At 53.7% G+C, this 19200-nt stretch overlaps 1 protein-coding gene across 3 annotated transcripts; it reads left to right on the top strand.

Annotated features, from left to right (window-relative positions):
* The first annotated feature begins 2001 nt into the window (after nt 1-2001).
* LOC147971521 (uncharacterized) lies at nt 2002-14626 on the top strand. Of its 3 annotated transcripts, none has more exons than XM_087526157.1 (7): nt 2002-2914; nt 4497-4561; nt 4641-4678; nt 5838-12965; nt 13128-13212; nt 13363-13629; nt 13714-14626. In XM_087526157.1, the coding sequence occupies exon 4, from the start codon at nt 10756-10758 to the stop codon at nt 12145-12147; it is 1392 nt and encodes a 463-aa protein (XP_087382283.1). In that variant the 5' UTR covers nt 2002-2914; nt 4497-4561; nt 4641-4678; nt 5838-10755; the 3' UTR covers nt 12148-12965; nt 13128-13212; nt 13363-13629; nt 13714-14626. The 3 variants fall into 3 exon arrangements, with proteins under 3 accessions (XP_087382283.1, XP_087382282.1, XP_087382281.1); XM_087526156.1 differs by having other exon boundaries at nt 5717-12965; XM_087526155.1 differs by having other exon boundaries at nt 5385-12965.
* Nucleotides 14627-19200: the final 4574 nt, after the last annotated feature.

Here is a 19200-nt window from a genome sequence, read left to right as displayed (position 1 = left end):
GATATGGACTCCTGATTTTCACCACTTCAAAAGTCAACACCTCTGATCTTGAATCATGATCATCTCCAAAAGCAACCTCCAGAGCTATCTTGCCAACCGGGTATGCCGATTTACCAGGCACCACACCATGAAACACGGTGTTTGACGGTTTAAGGTTCTTTTCTGTTAACCCCATGCGACAGAAGGTTTCATAGTAAAGGATATTGATACTGCTTCCTCCATCCATAAGCACCTTGGTAAACTTATACCCCCAACCTGAGGTGCCACCACCAAGGCCAGATGACCCGGATTGTCAACCCGGGGTGGATGATCCTCTGAAATCCACAGAATTGGCTGTTCAGACCAGCGCAGATAATGAGGTACCACCGGTTCAACGGAGTTCACAGCCCTTTTATGAAGCTTCTGATCGCGCTTACATAAGCTAGTGGTGAAGACATGGTATTGCCCACTATTCAACTGCTTCGGATTGCTTTGATAACCCGATTGCTGCTGCTGTTGATTCCTTTGATGGTTGTAACCTCCCTGATTGCCCTGATTACCTTAATTGCCATGTCCGGTTTGGTTGCCTTGGAATCCTGAACCGGAGCTGCCACCTCCATAACCCGGCCCATGGAAACCGCCTCCTGAACCGCCGGGCGGTCCATTATCATATTGAAAGAGATTTGAATTTTTGAACATCCGCATAATGAAGCAATCCTTCCAAATATGCGTAGCTAACCTCTCCTTTGATCCGTGCTTTGGGCAAGGCTGATTTAACAGGCACTCCAGATTGGGGCCTGACCCTCCACCCCGCTGGGGCGGTTTACCCTTACGCCGCTGACCGTTATCCTGGGTGTTGGTGTTAGCCACAAAGTCCAAGCTATTACCCGCCTTGTGTTTACCGTTGTTCCCATGACCTACCGGGTTATGTTGCTGCCCCTTGGTGCTGTCGCTCTTCTTTCCCTTCCCCGTCTTGTCATCATCAGACTCAGGGTCCTTGGTACTATCGGAGTCGGCATACTTCACCAGAGCCGCCATAAGTGTTCCCATGTCATTACAATGGCGTTTGAGCCGTCCCAATTTCAGATTCAAAGGTGCAAACCGGCAATTGCCTTCTAATGTTAAAACGGCTGTGTCAGCGTTGATTCGGTCAGATGAATGCAAAATCTCCAAAACCTGGCGTACCCAGTGGGTTGTTGATTCTCCTTCCTCCTGGACACAGGCAGCTAAATCCACGATTGACATCGGCTACTTGCATGTATCCTTGAAATTCTGGATAAACCGGGCCCTTAACTCGGCCCACAACCCAATAGAGTTGGCCGGCAGATTTTTCAACCATGTGTGAGCTGTTCCCTCCAACATCATGGTAAAGTATTTGGCACACGCTGCTTCGTCCACATCCAGCATCTCCATTTCCATCTCATAGCTTTCCACCCATGACTCGGGGGATAAATCGGCGGTGTAATTCGACACCTTTGCGTTGGCCTTTGAAATCCTTGGGTAGCCGTACATTGCGCAATGCTGGGACGAGACATGGTACCCCTAACGAACTGGAGGTAACCCCTGGTTCCACCGACGTTGTTGGATGAACCGGAATGAGTTGGCGGGCCTCATGCTGCGCCGCTAACTCGGCCTCTCGACGTGCCCTAGCGCGATCCACTACATCCTAAGCATTGCCATCGCCACCCGCTGGGTTATGGCCATGGGGCGAATTACGATTCCGCGCACTGCTTGATACGGCCGGTTCATCGATATGCCTACTGTAGCTCCGACTTGGGCGGGGAGTAGAATGAATCCTTTCGCGGCTATATGAATAAGCCTGCTGCTGAGTCAAGGCCGTCTGAAGGAGCTCCCTAGCCCGTCGTGTCTCAACTGCTACCGGGGACTCGCCATCAATTGGGAAGGCCGCCAATCATGAAGCGGCAGCCACTACACCACAACACCTGATTGGGGGCAATTAACTGTCGGGAGAAATAGTAGAATAAGGGCAAATCATGTGCCAAGAATCTTAGTACTGCCGTTAGAACTACTTAAGGGCAAAGTAACTGCCGAGAGAAGATGAGCATCGAGGACATCTAAACTGCCGGCAATGACAAACACTTCCTAGGTCACTATATTTGCCGGGAGAAGTACCCCTTGGCCCATTATCTGCCGGCGACTTTAGTGGCGCGAGATACTGGGCCTAAACGTGTGCTGCCACGGGAGTTGCCCAAAATTTCGCACCAAATAAATAAAGCCCCCAAGCCCAATTGTCGTTCCCCAAATCCCTCCACCCAGATCCAGCACTGCCGCACCAACTACTCCACCACCGTCCCTTCCAAACCCTAGTCCTGGCCACCCTGTGCTCCCCTTCCTTGTGCGGCGTCGCCCCTACCTCTCTTCCTCCGCTGACCTCCCGTTCGGTGGAAGTAGCGCAGCCATTGCCGGATTTGGCCGGGCTGGTCATCGGTGTTGTTCGGATCTGGCCGCGCTGGTCGTTGGTGCTGCCGGATCTGGCTGCTCCGGGCCTCATACACGCCGCCCCGGTTGTTCAACTCTCCACCGCCACTTCCCCCATCATCATTCCATATGCCTTGCCCGGATCCGTGAGAGGGTAAGACCAGGAGTGTAGCCGCTTGTCTCCCGAGGAGCTCGTCCCCGACGGCCTCTCTATGGACTTCCTCCACCACACTCCCAACGCCACTGCCTTCAGAACGCGGTCCATAATCCAGTACTTTTGCGGGAAGCACCAGATCGTCCATCGATCGCGAGCTGCATCGACATTGAGCGTTCCTCTTCTTGGTGGGGCGTGCACCTTCTGGGGGTGAAGGCCTGCAGCACCTGCTGCTATGGAGAACGGATGGCGTGGTGGTCGTAGGGCTGCTCCAAAACACCTCTACAGTCGTCACCAGTCACACCACGACGCCTCTCTCATCATCGAGCTCATCACCTATATGTATGTATCAAGATGCTATTCCCTGTTTTTTCCTTGTATGTCTGTTCAGAGTACAACAAGGACACACTCACATTCACAACGCACCAACTAAACCTTGTGTAGCAAATAACCATTATTGTAGGAGAATTATGAAGTAATTTTCATTTATAAACTTATCTAGTATTCTGATAACCTAGTTTATCTTTTACCTAATTAACCAATATACACAGCAGTGTGCATCGTTTAATCCTTGAGCATTAGTTCAGTTATGCGTACATTCTGTGAATGTTTGTTGCTCTAACTTGTCATGCTTGAGAAGCCATATAGTTGATCCTTATCAGTTATGATAGCAGAAGCATATGGGAAATGGACTTTTCAGCGCACAGCGGCAACAGCCCACGGTATCTATGCCGTCTACGTGTGCTGTTAGATACGAGCTAAAACTGCCAGCTTTTAGTTTGGCTATTTGATTCATCTATATGAGTGATGGATACGGTATGCTGACAGATCAAGACGCGGTGTGTTAAATGCCTGTCGTGGGGGACTATACTCAGCTGGCTCACACCACGAATCAGGAATTTTGGTTCTAGAAAAGGATGCAGGGACGGGTGTGGTGCACAGTATTGAGGGGGTGCATGGCATTTTTCCCCCATGGGACCTTCAAAAATGCGGTTGGCCGGTGCGCTTGTGCATTAAATGAGTCAAATGAAATGGATTTTTTTCTAAAAATTGGACCTGCCTCTGTCAGCACAAAAAGATAGCCATATTAGCTAGCCTTGATATTTTGGTCTCAGTAGTCTTGCTGCCGTCAGTGGCTCGTATTTAGAACTAGTGTACAGCGACAACGTGGTCCGGTGTAGATACAAAAAGCCTTGGCTCAATCGTGTGCCATACCTACTCAAATGAGCCGATGGATATATCTAGGAAATTTGAGAAAAGCTATGCATCAATGCACGTCACTGATCCACGAGCAATCATGCAGGCGAGATATGCATCCCACTAGACGCCATGCGTCAAAAGTAGTTTTCGAAGTATATGGTCCTATTTCAGCTCTAAGAATCAGTTTTAAAACAAAGCAAGAATAGGGTGAGGTATACAAGGTCAGATGGAATTTTCTTAGAATGTAGGCCATGTTTCGTTTGAAAAAGAAGGGTATGTTACTGACATATACTTTCAGTTCTTATCCATCTGTCGAAGATAAATACTGCAAACGAGATCGCCGCCCAAATATGAACAGTTCAGAATCTTCGAACTTGTGCATAGTTGTTCTTCTGCTAACAAAATCTTGAGATTTGACAATTTTCATCAGTTGTTTCGATTATGTTACCTATTCAATTGTTGTCGCCTTTGTGATATGCAATCTCGCACCTCATCGGCTTTCTTCTGATACAAAATGGCATGTATTTATATGTGTCTTTGAGAAAAATATTGCATCATCATTATTATATTGGTATATGCATCGGAGAAAACATAAATTGCAATTGAAAATTAAACAAGTATTTTACATTTTTTTATTGTGTTCTGTTCTCAAAGACTAAATAAAAGTATAAATACCAACTACATTTTACCCGTTCTATTGCTAACCAAGTAACCATCATTACAGAAGCTGGCATCTTCATTTCAAAAATAGATAAAAGAGGAAAAGGGGATACCAGAAGACACAAGCATGTAAGCTTATGTTTTTGTGATTATATTTTACCAATGAACATTATGGTTGATTGCTTAAAAGTCTTTACTTCTAATGCAGCTGGAAGTATTCTAAGTGTATGGCAGAAGCAAGCTGAGGTAATATGCCTTGGACTCACTTACATCTTTACAATTGTTTAGATCTGTGGCTGTCTCACCCCTTGTAAAGTAGTAATTTCTGAATTCGGTTTCTCCAGGGCATTAGTTGCACCTTTCTTGTACATGTGTATCCTATATATTAGCAAAAACTGTGAAATAGCATAATGCCATGTTGGAATTCACGATTACACTTAAAATGACAGTTATCTTCATGATAGCTCCAAGCTTTATTTTAGAAGCTTAGTTTGGTTAGGTACTGTCCGCTATTTTGATTCAGAACTTAAGTGTAGCAAGACCACAAATTGAAAGTAGGATGCTGCTTTTGCTTGGTAGAAACATGAATTGTCCTGATGGTACATTATGCATCTCATTTTATTGCCAGTGCATTTGATTGATTGATTGATTCCAAGGCATTCCTTCCTAGTAAATAGTATAGCAAGGCTTAAGCACCAAATTGGCACACTTGCCATCAATGTTGATTATGAAGGTAGATTTATTTCAACCTGAAAGAACCTTGCATTGATTGAGGCATAACAGCAGCCTTTGAACTATGGTAAAGTTCGCAATTTTTGTTTATGCCTACACTACAAAATTACTCCACTGGTTATACACCATCAAAACCATAATACAGTTCTATCTTGCGGCAATACTTATATCAGTAATGACATTACACATAATTAAGTGATGGCTATATGTCTCATTACAGCTTTGACAATGACCTCAGCATCAGTAATATGCTCCTGAACTAATACCTTATACATGATTCATCAGTAACATAGATCGGCGTTAGCCAACACGGGTGGACAATTCTTTGCTCAATGAACCTCTCTTGACTACTTTGTCATTTCTTTGCAATTTCTCCCTTAATGTAATCAGATTGGTATTGTACATGAGCCAAACTTGAAAATTGTTTTTATTCATGAACATAGTTGATATATTTACTTTTATTTGGCTTTCATAGTACTAATTGATCTATTTCTTTGCATAACTATATCATATATAATAGCTTATAAGACGCATTGATTTCTGTTCTTGTAGCTAGCTATGACCAATGTATGCATAGGGCCAGAATTTGTGAATACTGTAAAGAAACTATAGTATCTTGTCTACAAGATTCTATATTATAGTTCTTATGTATATTGTTGCATGTATCTCAAAGATACACAAGTTGTTGGAGGTTTGGAAGATGTACAAGTTGCTGGAGGTTTGGACGATCTTACAAGTTGGTGGAGTGATAATATATATTACCTCCGTCCCAAATTATGTTGTCTTAGACTAGAAGGTGTTTAGGTACATCTGTATCTAGACAAATAATTCGGTAGATAGGGAGTATGTAATATGCCTTCTTTGTTGAGCCTAAAGATTTTGCAAGTTTCACTTTGCTCATTTTGGTGGTTGTTTTGGCACATAAGCCATGGAATTCTCATTTTGGATGTGTGGCACAATTTCTTTTCCTAGAAACATATGTACTTTGCATTGTGGCAGAATGTTCTTATGTATTTGATTGGTTAATGTTATTGAATGAGACCTTGCATGTAACATTGATTAAAGTGTGTGTTTAGATTGTGTGATATGTCTTCATTGCCTCAACATAGTGGCTGTGTCTTAAATTAGGGATATATTGCACTGGCTGTGAAACAACACGTGTGTGTTGGCATATTACCTGCCGGGTAAATGTCCTTGTGCAGGCTATAGAACTGCCGGTAAGATGTAGTTCCTATTAGATGACTAATCTGCCGGGAGAAAACAAACTGCCGGCAAATACAATGGTCACGGCAGAAAAACTGCCAGGAAATGTTTACCTGCCGGGAGAAGTAATCCCCGGCAGCCGTTCTCGTGGCAGTTCTATCTGCTGGGAGAAACTCTGTCCCGGCAGTTTATCTGCCCTCTTAAGTGCATTATCCCGGCAGATTACATGCCGTTGCATCCGTGTTGTGGTGTAGTGAGCAACGATGTTATCCAACGGGTTAGAGTAATGACCCGGAGGCGTTGAGACGTGTCGTGATGGGAGATCGTTCTGACGAGGCTGAGGCGGCGGCTCCATCACGCGCGGCTGAACCGGTCCCCCAGTCCCAGGTGCCTCCGCCCGATTTACCACTGGCTGGTTGCTGGTGCCTGCTCCTGGCGTGTTAAAGAGATTTCTTGCCTCAAAAACCAGTGGAAGGTGCGACCGGTATCTTCTCCTCATGACATCATCTGACGCACTCTGATCCAGCATAAGCCAGTAAGCCCGAGCCTCTAACTCGGCCCGCTCTGTAGCCATCCTGGTGTTCTCCGCCGCCAAGTCCGCTTTAGCCTGAGTTATCTGATCCTTCACCTTTGCAATATCCGCGTTGTGTTGATCCCGGTTTGCCGCGTCCACCTCTGCTGCCATCAACGTTGCCAAAGCATCGAACAAATCAGACAAAACCTGAACCGGAGGTGGCGCAAAGCCCCCTGCTCCCGCTGGTGTTGCTGCTGATGAACCAGAGATCATTGCTACAATGGTAGAAGAGTGCTGCACTGATTGTGTACCGGCCATGAAGACTGCGACCCGACTCGGCGGATCAAGGGGGCCCGAAATACTGTCGCCATCGGAACCACCACTAATCCGGCCATCCTGCAGCTGATACAGTGACTCGGTCTCTCCGGTTAAAGACTCGTCATCAAAATAGACAACGGTTTCGCCACCAAATGCCGATCTATCCTCATATTCCGCTCCATGGATGACACCTACGAAGGCATGCTTTACGGCGGGCTGAACCTGGGCAGACCTTGCATGCTGAGCCGTCTCGATGATGTCGGTGCAGATGTCCGCCTGAGGGCCCGGTTCGCCGATCTTGCCAATGAAGATGTGAATTCCACCAAAGGGGACCCGGTACCCGTACTCAATTGAGCTGGCCTCGGGACTCCATCGTGCATCGTCGATGTAGAGCTTGACGTGATGACTTTTAGTCATCCGACCCATAACGTATCCCTTGAGTCCTTTGAAGCTGCCCTTCAAGAACTCGAAACCATCGTGCGATAGCCCCACGGTGGGCGCCAACTTTCGTGGTTTTGTCACGGCAGATGTCCTCGTGGAAGGACTTAGTCGTGGAGCCATCGCGATGGGTTAGCTTAAAGGGGTTAAAGCGTACAAGGGACGCAAGAGTTATACTGGTTTGGCCCCTTCCGTTGAAGGTAAAGCCTACGTCCAGTTGTGATGGAATTTCTTGGGTTTCGATGATCAGGGAGCGAATCCGCTTTGCCTAGCTCTCGAGTTATTGTCTGTTGTCCCTAAACCGCCGCTGGGTCGCGCCTTTATATACATAGGTCGACGCCCGTCGGTTTACAGAATCCCTAGGCCAGATCATAAACGTGTCCGGCTCGGTCTCTATTCCTTCTATCTTACAATGCAAGTTACATATCAATGTCGCTTTATGTCTACAGGCCTTAACCCGCCTTTGGGCCTTGGGCCTTCATGAAGCGCCACCATCTTTTGTCTTCCTGGGCTTCAAATAAAGTAATCATCATAGGGATAACCCGGCCTCTCCTGGCCGGTTTTTTATCCAGTAGTAATATCCCCAACACTTCAGATATGTGATAGAAGGTGTACCCAACAGTTACTTTTGGGTATCCTATGAAGACGCACTTCTCCGACTTGGGTTTGAGCTTATCAAGATGAAACTTTTTCACATAAGCATTGCAACCCCAAACTTTAAGAAACGACAGCTTACGTTTCTTGCTAAACCATAGTTCATACGGTGTCGTCTCAACGGATTAAGATGGTGCCCTTTTTAATGTGAATGCAACTGTCTCTAATGCATAACCCCAAAACGATAGTGGTGAATCGGTAAGAGACATCATAGATTGCACTATATCAAATAAAGTACGGTTATGATGTTCGGACACACCATTACGCTATGGTGTTCCAGGTGGCATGAGTTTGTGAAACTATTCCACATTGTTTTAATTGAAGACCAAACTCGTAACTCAAATATTCGCCTCTGCGATCAGATCGTAGAAACTTTATTTTCTTGTTCGATGATTTTCCACTTCACTCTGAAATTCTTTGAACTTTTCAAATGTTTCAGACTTATGTTTCTTCAAGTAGATATACCCATATCTGCTCAAATCATCTGTGAAGGTCATAAAATAACGATACCCGCTGCGAGCCTCAACACTCATCGACCTCATACATCAGTATGTATTATATCCAATAAGTCAGTTGCTCGCTGCATTGTTTTGGAGAATGGAGTCTTAGTCATCTTTGCCAATGAGGCATGGTTCGCTAGCATCAACTGATTCATAATCAAGTGATTCCAAAAGCCCATCAACATGGATTTTCTTCATGCGCTTTACACCAATATGACCTAAACGGCAGTGCTACTGTCGGGTGGTAGGTGCGACATATGCCAACGGGTGGCTTATCATTGTGGGAGCCAATAAGACATCGCCGGTGCCTGGAAACGGGATAAGGCGAAGACATGCATGCCGGCGGATCTTACCCAGCTTCGGGGCTCTCCGTGGAGATAACACCCCTACTGCTGCTCTGCGGGGTCTCCGCATGTTCACTAGATGAATCAAGTAGCAACACAACGCTCCTTGAGCTGTTTGGTGGGAGGAGGAAGAAGGGCACGGCTAGCCTGTTTCCTCTCCTTCTGTGGTGTCTAAGACTAGCAGGGGGTCCAACCCTTTGCATGGGTGCTCCGGGGGGTTTATATAGGCCTACCCCCCCGGGGGTACAATGGTAATCCGACTGGGCGTGGGGCCCAGCCGTCTGTGACTGCGCTCGCCGGCTTCTGCGCCGGCTGCTGGGGCCCGCCGACTGGTGGGTCCTGCCGGCTGCTGGCTCCTTGGTCGACAGGCAGGCCCCACTGTCCAGGGCCTGGTCGGTGGCTGGTTACTGTGGCTCCATCTTGTTGACGTGAGCTTCATCGTGGTAAGAGCGGCTACAGTACCGCCGCCTGTCAGGCGATCGCTGTAGCCTTACCGCGTCTTGTCTCCTTAATGGGGCGTCCTCTTCGAGGGAGGCGGCAAGCCGGCTGTGGGGAGCCGGCTCCATCTTGGGCCGACTGGTTGGAGGCATGGCCGCCTTCGGGCGTCTCTCTGCTCAAAGGGGCCCACCGTCTGTGGGCCACGCTGGCGGCCCGTCGTGGGTGATGCCAGGGTCAACATGGCAACAGTGCTGCGCCGGACGGGTCATGCCTACCCTGTACGGCGCACTGTGCCAGGCGTGCTCCGGGATTCGGGGGTGGCAAGCTTTACTGTAGCCACGCCCCGTCGCACCGCCGTTAGGTGGGTGCAAACTTTTGTGGGTACGGTCTCGACCGCTTTATGGGGAGCCGGCTTCTTGGAGTCGGCCTTCTCATGGCCGGCTTCTTGGAGTCGGCCTTCTCATGAGGGCTAAAGTCGGACCGCCTTCCGAAAGCCGGCCTGGGTGGCGGCCAACAAGGGGAAGGCGGCCCCATGTCTTGGATTCTTGGGAGCCGGGCGGGCTCGCAACTTTTTTCAGAAGGGCCAGGGGAAGCCGGCTAGGCTACCCATGGCTATTTACTCCGACAGTAGTCCCCGAAGCTGATCGAGCTCTGAGGCGAGCAGGGGGACGAGAAGCTTGGTCAGCTTCCCATCCTGAAGAGCCGGCTTAGCGGGCGAATGCCGACTTCAGAGAGCCCCGCGTCCTGTAGGCGGGAGGAGAGGGGGGACCTGCACGCTGACTGCGGGCCCTCCCGCGGCCACGTGGCGGTGAGATCCTGCGAGCGCACGCACGCGACGGGACGCCGCCGCAGGCCCGGGCCCGCCACTCGCGAGCCTTGGTCCGGGCGCGGATCTTCCGTGGCCCACAGGGGCCGCTCGCCTTCTCGAGGCAGTTTTGTTTCACCATTAAGGCTCAATAATCGCGGGACGTGGGGAGTGGGCACGATCGATCCCCACGCTTCCCCACGCCGCGCCTCCTCGGCTCCGCCACGTGAGCCTATAAGTAGGGGGGGGGGGAGGGAGAGCGACAGAGGTTTGCACGCTCTCTCCCGCTCCGCCCCTCCTAACCCTCGTTTCTTCCTCTCGCTGCTATCGCAGCTTCCCGTCTCAGCGCCGCCGCGTCTCTGCACCGCCTCGCTCCCATGGTGTTGTCAAGCTCGTGGGACGGCTCCAATGTCCATGACGACCATGTGGAGTTCCTCCGCCAGACCCGGCGCCTGCCCGGCGCCGACCTCGTACAGGTCCGCCTGGCGCTGGCGAAGGAGATCTCGCCGGCACCGGAGGAGGGCGAGCGGGTCGTCTTCCGCTCACACTGGCTGCGCGGCTTTGGTCTTCCGGCGAGCGGATTTCTGCGCTCTTTCCTGGAATTCTACAACCTCCAGCCGCATCACCTCACGCCCAATGCGGTGATGCTGCTGTCGGCCTTCGTCTCCCTCTGCGAAGGCTTCTTGGGGCTGCTCCCCACGCTGGAACTCTGGGGAGAGTTCTTCCAGAGCAAGCTCGGTACAGTCGTCGCCGGCGTGCCCGCCTCCTGCGGGGCCTTCATCGCCATGAGGAGGGCGAGCGAGAACAACCCGTTCCCGCCCATCCCCTTGATCCAGTCAGTGAAGGTCTGGCAGAGATCGTATTTCTACGTGAAGAACATCGCCGAGCAAGGAGACTACATCAACCTGCCGGCTTACGTAGCCGGCCCGCCGGCTGGGAGGCAGCCCTCGTGGAGCTTCTGGTCCCGGTCACTGTCTCCGGCCGGGAACGCCGCCATCTCCCAGCTTCGGGTGATGATTCAGTCGGAAGGCTTGCGCGGGGCCGACTTGGTGGCCGCCTTCGTGGAGCGCCGGATCCTTCCTCTCCAAAGCCGGCCCCACATGATGTGTCAGATGAGCGGCCGCTTCGACCCAAGCCGGCTGAGCACATGGGACATGCCCCATGCGGAGGTGGCGCTCATGGTTAACTACATCGCCAACTGCAAGCTCGCCGGGGACTGGCAGTACGGCAAGGTGCCGTATTCTCGCGCCAATCCTTCGCCCGTGGTAAGCTTCTCTCTCTATCTTCTTTTTGTCGTCAGCCGGCTTCATGATGACCGGCTTCTGACCAGTCGGTTCTTTGAGCAGAACCCTCTTCTTGCGCCGCCGGCCGGGGCGGCAGGGATTGAACGCCAGTATGCTCCCGACCGCACGGTGGACGACGTTGACGACCCGGACTTGGAGGCGGCCGCCATGGAAGACGCCGTGGTGGGGGACAACGCCGAGCCCGGAGGCTCAAGGTTCACCGCGAGCTTGGACGACTGGCCGGACGAATTCGAAGCCGAAGTCGCCCCGCGTCGCCAGCCGGCGGCCGACCATCAGGGCGCGGGCTCGTCTGTCGTGCCGGCGGCCGGCGGCGGCGCGCAGAAACGCCGGGCCGCTTCAGGCCTCTTTGGCAGTCGGCCGAAGAAGCCCAAAGCCTCCGCCGCGGCGACCAAGCGAGACGAGGCGGCTGCGAAAGCGGCCCGCTTCCGCAAGGCGGTGAAGCAGCCTCCGGCGGTCTCAGCGTAAGTCTTCGATTGCCTTGCCGTATGCTTGTCATCATTCTCTTTCTCTTCGAATATTCTTCTTAACTTTTTCTCGCTTGCTGGACAGGGCGCCGCTTTCCCTTGAGCGGGGTCCGGGCGGCTCCGTCGTGGGGCCGGCTGGAGGGTCTTCGAGCTCCCGCCGCGTGGACCCCCGCGCCGATCTCAGGGAAGCCACAGAGCGGAACGCCCGCGAAGTGTGGGAGGAGCGCGAGGCAGCGGAGAAGGCGGCCGCCCAGGCGACGAGGGAGCAGGCCGATGCGGCAGCCAAGGCCCAGACGGAGGCGGCTACCGCGGAGACGAAGGCGGAAAGCTCGCGCAACCAGCCTCCACTGCTCGCCATTCCTCTCCGAGCCGTAGTCCCCGATATCCCATTGCCCCTGGCGGAGGAGATCGTCCAAGACCCGCCGCTGATGGAGAGGGGGGAAGACCCCGTGGCCTTTGCAGGGAGAGCGCCGCCAGCAGCACCAACCGGAGCGGGCCAAGGCGGTCAATCGTCAGCGGCGCCAGGGGGGCCGGCCGGAGATGAGCCGGAGAACAGAGCCGGCCTCGAGGTGCAGCTGGCGGCGAGCCGGCGCGTAGGGGGAGGTGCCGCTCCGCCGGAGTTGCACCGTGTCGCGGGCGCCGGCCAGTCGGCGGAAGACCTGGAGGCGGCCAACACTGCCACGTCCGAGTGGACTCCCAGCGGGGGGGACTGGCGAGCTGAATGTGGTGGCTCAAGGGGTCCGGAGCCGGCTGCAAGCTCAGGCCGCCCTGCTGCAACAGTTCACCCAGGAGTTCTTGTCAACGCGAGCCACTATCCGGGTGAGTCCTTCGTTCCTGGCTGCTTTGCTTTCTTAATTTCTTCCATGGGGGCGCGTCAGCGCACCCACTGGGTGTAGTCCCCGAGATTCGGGCCGACTGCTGCGCAGTCGGGTCGGATCTTTCTCGACGGCTACCTTACTTTGCTTTTTTCTGAACTTTCAGGAATACCACAACCTTCGTGCTGCCGCCTTCAACTCCCAGGCTCGGGAGTTGAGCCTGCGGACCGATGACCTGGCCGATAGCCGAAGTAAGTACTCAATTTTGTCTGTCTCCTGTGGGGGCGCGTTAGCGCACCCACTGGGTGTAGTCCCCGAGATTCGGGCCGACTGCTGCGCAGTCGGGTCGGATCTTTCTTGACGACTCTTTTCTTATTGGTTTTTCTTTTCTTTGTCTTCAGGGGCCAACGCCGACTTGAGGAAGGAGCTCGGTGAAGCGAAAGCCGCCCTTCATACCAAGGAGGCCGAGTGCGCCGCCTTGGTCCAAGAACAGGATCGCCTAGCCAAGAAGCTGGCCGACCAAGAGGAGAGCCACAAAGCGGCCCTGCAGGCGGCACAGGAAAGCGAAGCCGCCTTGAAGGCGGAGTATGAGACCGAGGCGGCGAGCTGGTCTGAGACCCGGCGAGCCCTGGACGAAGGCTTCGGCCGGATCGAGGACTTGATCGATGGTAAGTCGCCTTCTTAGCCCTTCTCCTGCCCCTCGCCGCCTGGGTTTTGGCTTATCCTGAGCTGCTGCTCGTTGTTTCTTGCAGATTACTTCCCGGGCTACTCCGCCTTCGCCGCCCAAAGCATTGAGGCCCATCGCGAGGCGCGTCGTCAGGCGGGGGCCAACATCGCGCCGGATGCGAACCGGACGCTCGAGGAGCAGCTCTTGGCTGTCCAGGCGCGGTTGCAGCCGGCTCATCGGATGCTTCGTCGGCTCCAACGTGCCGGGGCGCAAGTGCTGGCCGCCCTCTGGCCCGGCGAGACGATCCCCGCACCCCAAGCCGAACTGCCGACTGGCTGGAGGTCGCAGTCGGTCGCTTTGAGGCTTGGAAGGCGTCGGCGGCCTGCCTCGGAGCCGGGCGGGCGTTGGAGTTCATTCGGGCTTGGTACCCAGGGCTGAGCCTGGACCAGCTGCGCACTTGGCGGATGGAGGCCGACGCGGAGCTGGAAGAGGTGAGGCCGGCTATCGCCCAGCGAGCATCGACGATCGCCGAATGCACCGACATCAGCATTTTCGCACCCGAAATCGATGATGACGGTGTTGCTCAGCCGGAGGAGTGGTTCGGGCTGAACCCGGCGGTGGGCGAGGACTCGGCGAAGGAGATTGCCTCCAGCGACGAAGGCGAGGATGACGAAGATGATGGCGAAGACGTCGAGCCGGCTGGTGGAACAATCGGCCGACCTCAGGCCGACCGTGCCTCCAGCAACGAGGCGCGTGGAAGCGCGCCCTCTGCGGGAGGCGGCGACCAAGCCAAAGTTCGTCAGCCGGCCGCTCCTTCAGCCGGCACGACCGTCTCCGCCAACCAGTCTGGCTCGTCGGCCGCTCCGCCAGCTTGACCTGCCGTCTTTATCTTTCCTGCTTTGTTGTCTTTGAACAATCTTTGTTAAGTTTTCGCAGTTCCACCCACTGGGGGTGTATCCAAACTATGTTGAATGCTGGCCTCTCGGAGGTCTTTTTATGTAAATATTATCATGTGCATGTTTGGTTTCCATTCGCGTGTGCTTTTTTATCCTTAGGCTTTTTCCTTTGCCGCCTTCCCTCTTTGGGGAGGCAAGTACTTGAGCTTTCTTGGATTGAAGTGAAGTGAATGGAAACCGGCCGGCCGGCTACTCTGGTAGCCAGTCAGTGGTGTGAGAAAAACCGGCTTTTGTTATATTAGTCCGTTAGTCCCTAGCCGTTTTTCGTGTGGGCGCCCGTTCCTGCCTTTAACTCTTGCCAGCCGGACAGCCGGTTCTTCGAACTCCGACTTTTGGCAAGAGAAGGCTTGCGAGCCGGCACACTACTTGTCTGACTGCGGGTAGGACTTCTAATATAACTCCAGTCGGCCAGTCCCCGAGCCGACTAGTCGAACCCGGTGCCGGACAGAACAAGTAAATGAAATGACAAGGTCATAAGCATGATACTTTTCATTCATAAATAAGGGATGGCAGTCCCCGAGCCCTCCTCGGGGGGCCTGTTGTCTTGTACTTAATACAAAAGTTAGCGTGATACATACTGCCTTTCAACTATAAAACCTTCGAAGGAGGTTGGCGTTCCATGGTCGTTCTGACTCCTTGCCGGAGTCGTCTCTCTTGCGTGCCTTCGGCTTCTGTGCATCGATCAGGTAGTAGGAGTCGTTGCCTAGAGCTCTGCTGATGACGAAGGGGCCTTCCCAAGGGGCTGAGAGCTTGTGCTGGCCGGCTGTTCGCTGGATCAGCCAGAGCACAAGATCACCCTCTTGGAAGGATCGTGGCCTGACCTTCCGGCTGTGGTAGCGGCGCAAACCCTGCTGGTAGATGGCGGACCGGCTGAGGGCTAACAGCCGGCTTTCTTCCAGCAGGTCGACACCGTCTTCTCGTGCTTCCTTGGCCTCCGCTTCCGTGTACATGGTTACTTGAGGCGAGTCGAATTCGATGTCAGTTGGGATGACCGCCTCGGCACCATACACAAGGAAGAAAGGGGTGAAGCTGGTTGACTTGTTTGGTGTAGTGCGCAGACTCCAGAGGACAGCCGACAGCTCATCGAGCCAACAGCCGGCTGAGCGCTCCAGAGGTACAACCAGTCGGGGCTTGATGCCGGAGAGGATGAGGCCGTTAGCTCGCTCGACCTGGCCGTTTGACTGCGGGTGGGCGACGGATGCTAAGTCCAGCCGGATGCCTTGGGCTGCGCAGAAACGTGCCAGGGCTCCTTTGGCAAAATTCGTGCCATTGTCGGTGATGATGCTGTGTGGCATGCCGTACCGTGCTGTTATTTCTGCGATGAATGTCATGGCAGTCGGCCCATTCAGCTTCTTGATCGGCTTTGCCTCAATCCACTTGGTGAATTTGTCCACGGCGACGAGCAAATGCGTCATGCCACCGCGCGCCGTCTTGAATGGGCCCACCATGTCCAGTCCCCAAACGGCAAAGGGCCAAGTGAGGGGAATGGTCTTGAGTGCCGAGGCCGGCATGTGTTGCTTGGAGCTGAAGAGTTGGCACCCCTTGCAATGTTTAACTAATTCTTTGGCATCATCCAAAGCAGTCGGCCAGAAGAAACCATGGCGGAAGGCTTTGGCGACAAGTGATCTTGAGGCCGCATGGTGGCCGCATTCTCCTTGGTGAATGTCTCTGAGGATTGCAATGCCTTTCTCTTGCTCGACGCACCGTTGGAGGACTCCAGTGACACTGCGCTTGACGAGCTCTCTGTTGACGATTGTGTATGCTCCGGCTCGACGTTGGACTTGTCTTGCTTCTGTTTCGTTAGCCGGCAGGTCTTGGTTTACTAGGAAGTTGAGGATGGACTGAGCCCATGATGGGGCCGGGATTTCTTCTACTGCTAATGTGGCTACTGCCACTAGGGTGGGCGGGCTGGGCGGTGAGGTGCTGGAGTCGGCCGCCGGCTGTTGTGCTGGTGCAGTCCCCGGGCCGGCTACCGCAGTCCCCGAGTCGGCTGCCGAAGTCCCCGAGCTGGCTGCTGAAGTCACCGGGCCGGCTGCCGAAGTCGCCGGGCCGGCTACGGGGGTCTTGGGGTCGCCTACTTGGTTCTTCGAGCCGGACCTGGCCGCATCGGGGTCAGGCGGCACGAAGATGGAATCGGACTCTGGAGACGGCTTGATGGACGGCTTGAGGAGGCATTGGAGAGCGACGCCGGTTGGAATTGTTTGCCGAGTGGAGCCTATTCGAGCCAGGGCATCGGCTGGCTCATTGTCGGCTCACGGTACGTGGAGGAACTCGCATCCTTCAAAGTATCCGCTGAGTTGTTGGACCAGGAAGCGGTAGCTCGCCATATTCGCGTCCCTGGCGTCCCAGTCGCCGGATGATTGCTGGACCACCAGGTCCGAGTCGCCATAACATAGGATCCGGCGAATGCCAAGTTCTTTGGCAAGCCGGAGCCCGTGTATGAGCGCCTCGTACTCGGCCACATTGTTGGAGGCAGCAAAGTGGATCTGTAGCGTGTATCTGAGCTTGTCGCCTTTCGGAGAGGTAAGGACGACGCCAGCTCCCAAGCCGGTGCGCATCTTGGACCCGTCGAAGTGCATGCGCCAATGGGTGGAGTCGGGAGCCGGCGGCAGGTACTGGGTCTCGGCCCAGTCGACGAGGAAGTCGGCCAGTGCTTGGGACTTGATGGCAGTGCGGGGCTGGTAGAAGATCGTGTAGGGGGCCAGCTCGATGGCCCATTTCGCCACCCGGCCGGATGCATCCCGGCTGCCTATGATCTCGGCTAGCGGGGCAGTGCATACGACCGTGACGGGATGCTCTTGAAAGTAGGGCTTCAGCTTCTTGGCGGTGAAGTACACGCCGTAACACATCTTTTGGTAGTGCGGGTAGTTCTGCTTTGAGGCAGACAGCACCTCGCTCATATAATACACCGGCCTCTGGACCAGCTAGGCTCGACCTTCTTCTGGGCGCTGGACTACGATGACGGTGCTGACCACCCAGCTGGTTGCGGCGATGTAGAGGAGCATGGGCTCTTTCTCAGTCGGCGCCGCGAGGACAGGCGGCGTGACCAGCATCTTCTTCAGCTCGTGAAAAGCTTGGTCGGCCTGGTCATTCCACTCGAAGTGAGTGCTTTTCTTCATGAGGCGGTAGAGGGGGAGAGCTTTCTCTCCGATCCGGCTGATGAAGCGGTTCAAGGAGGCCAAGCACCCGGTGAACTCCTGAATGTCTCGAAGCTTGGTGGGGATCGCCATTCTCTCGATGGCCTTGATCTTCATCGGGTTGCATTCGATGCCGTGTTCGGAGACCAGGAAGCCTAGGAGCTGGCCGGCTGGCACTTCGAACACGCATTTCTCGGGGTTAAGCTTGATTTGGAACCGGCGTAGGTTCTCAAACGTTTCCTTGAGGTCTCCCAGCAAGGTGTCGCGCTTCTCCGTCTTCACCACGATGTCGTCCACGTAAACGTGAGCGTTCCTGCCGAGCTGCTTGAGGAGCCACTTCTGCATGCAATGCTGAAAAGTGGCACCGGCATTTCTCAAGCCGAATGTCATAGTCAGGTAGCAGAAGGCTCCAAAAGGCGTGATGAAGGCGGTCTTCAGGCGGTCGTCCGGATCCAGCTTTATTTGATGATATCCGCAGTAAGCATCCAAGAAACTCAACAGCTCGCATCCGGCTGTGGAGTCTATCACTTGGTCAATCCTTGGCAGGGCAAAAGGATCTTTGGGGCAGGCCTTGTTGAGGCTCGTGTAGTCTATACACATGTGCCACTTGTTGTTCTTCTTTAGCACAAGGACCGGGTTGGCGAGCCACTCTGGAAAGAAAACTTCCATAATGAAGCCGGCTGCCAAAAGCCGGGCTATCTCCTCCCCTACGATCCTGCGTTTCTCCTCCGATAGTCGGCGAAGGGGTTGTCTGACCGGCTTTGCGTCTTCTCGAACGTGTAGTTTGTGCTCGGCGAATTTCCTCGGAACACCCGGCATGTCCTTGGGGGACCATGCAAAGATGTCCCGATTCTCACGGAGGAAATCGGCGAGCTCGCCTTCCTATTTGCTGTTCAGGTTTGCCCCGATGACGGCAAACCTCTCTGGATGCTCGGGGTCAAGAGGTCTCTTCTTCGTCTCCTTGGCCGGCTGGAAAGATCCTTGAGCGTCATGCTCCTTGGGGTCGGGGGACACGGCCGATTGCTTGCCAGCTATGGCCACGACTCGGTCCAACATCTTCTTCTCTTTGGCAATCACAAGGGACTCGGCTAGCCGGCTGCTGGCTGCTGCGCACTCAGAGGACTTCTTGTAATCGCCGGCTACGGTGATGACGCCTTTGGTGCTTGGTATTTTCATCTTGAGGTATGCATAGTGGGGAACTACCATGAATTTGGCCAAGGCAGGTCGGCCAAGCAACGCATGGTAAGGGCTTTCCAGGTCCACCACCTCAAACCAGATTGCTTCCCAGCGGAAATGCTCCTTGTCCCCAAAAAGTACATCAATCTTGATCTTGCCAATGGGGGCGTAGGACAGGCCAGGTACGATGCCATGGAACACTGTCCGAGTAGGCATGAGCTGCTTCGTCTTGACATTTAGCTTTTCCAGGGTGTCATGGTACAGGATGTTGATGCTGCTCCCGCCGTCTATCAACACACGGGA

Source organism: Triticum urartu, chromosome 5A (genome assembly GCF_056163025.1).
Source record: "Triticum urartu cultivar PI428250 chromosome 5A, HENAU_Tu73, whole genome shotgun sequence".
Taxonomy (NCBI): domain Eukaryota; kingdom Viridiplantae; phylum Streptophyta; class Magnoliopsida; order Poales; family Poaceae; genus Triticum; species Triticum urartu.
The sequence above is the reverse complement of the archived record's forward strand: the minus strand, read 5'-3'. Positions and strand labels throughout refer to the sequence as shown.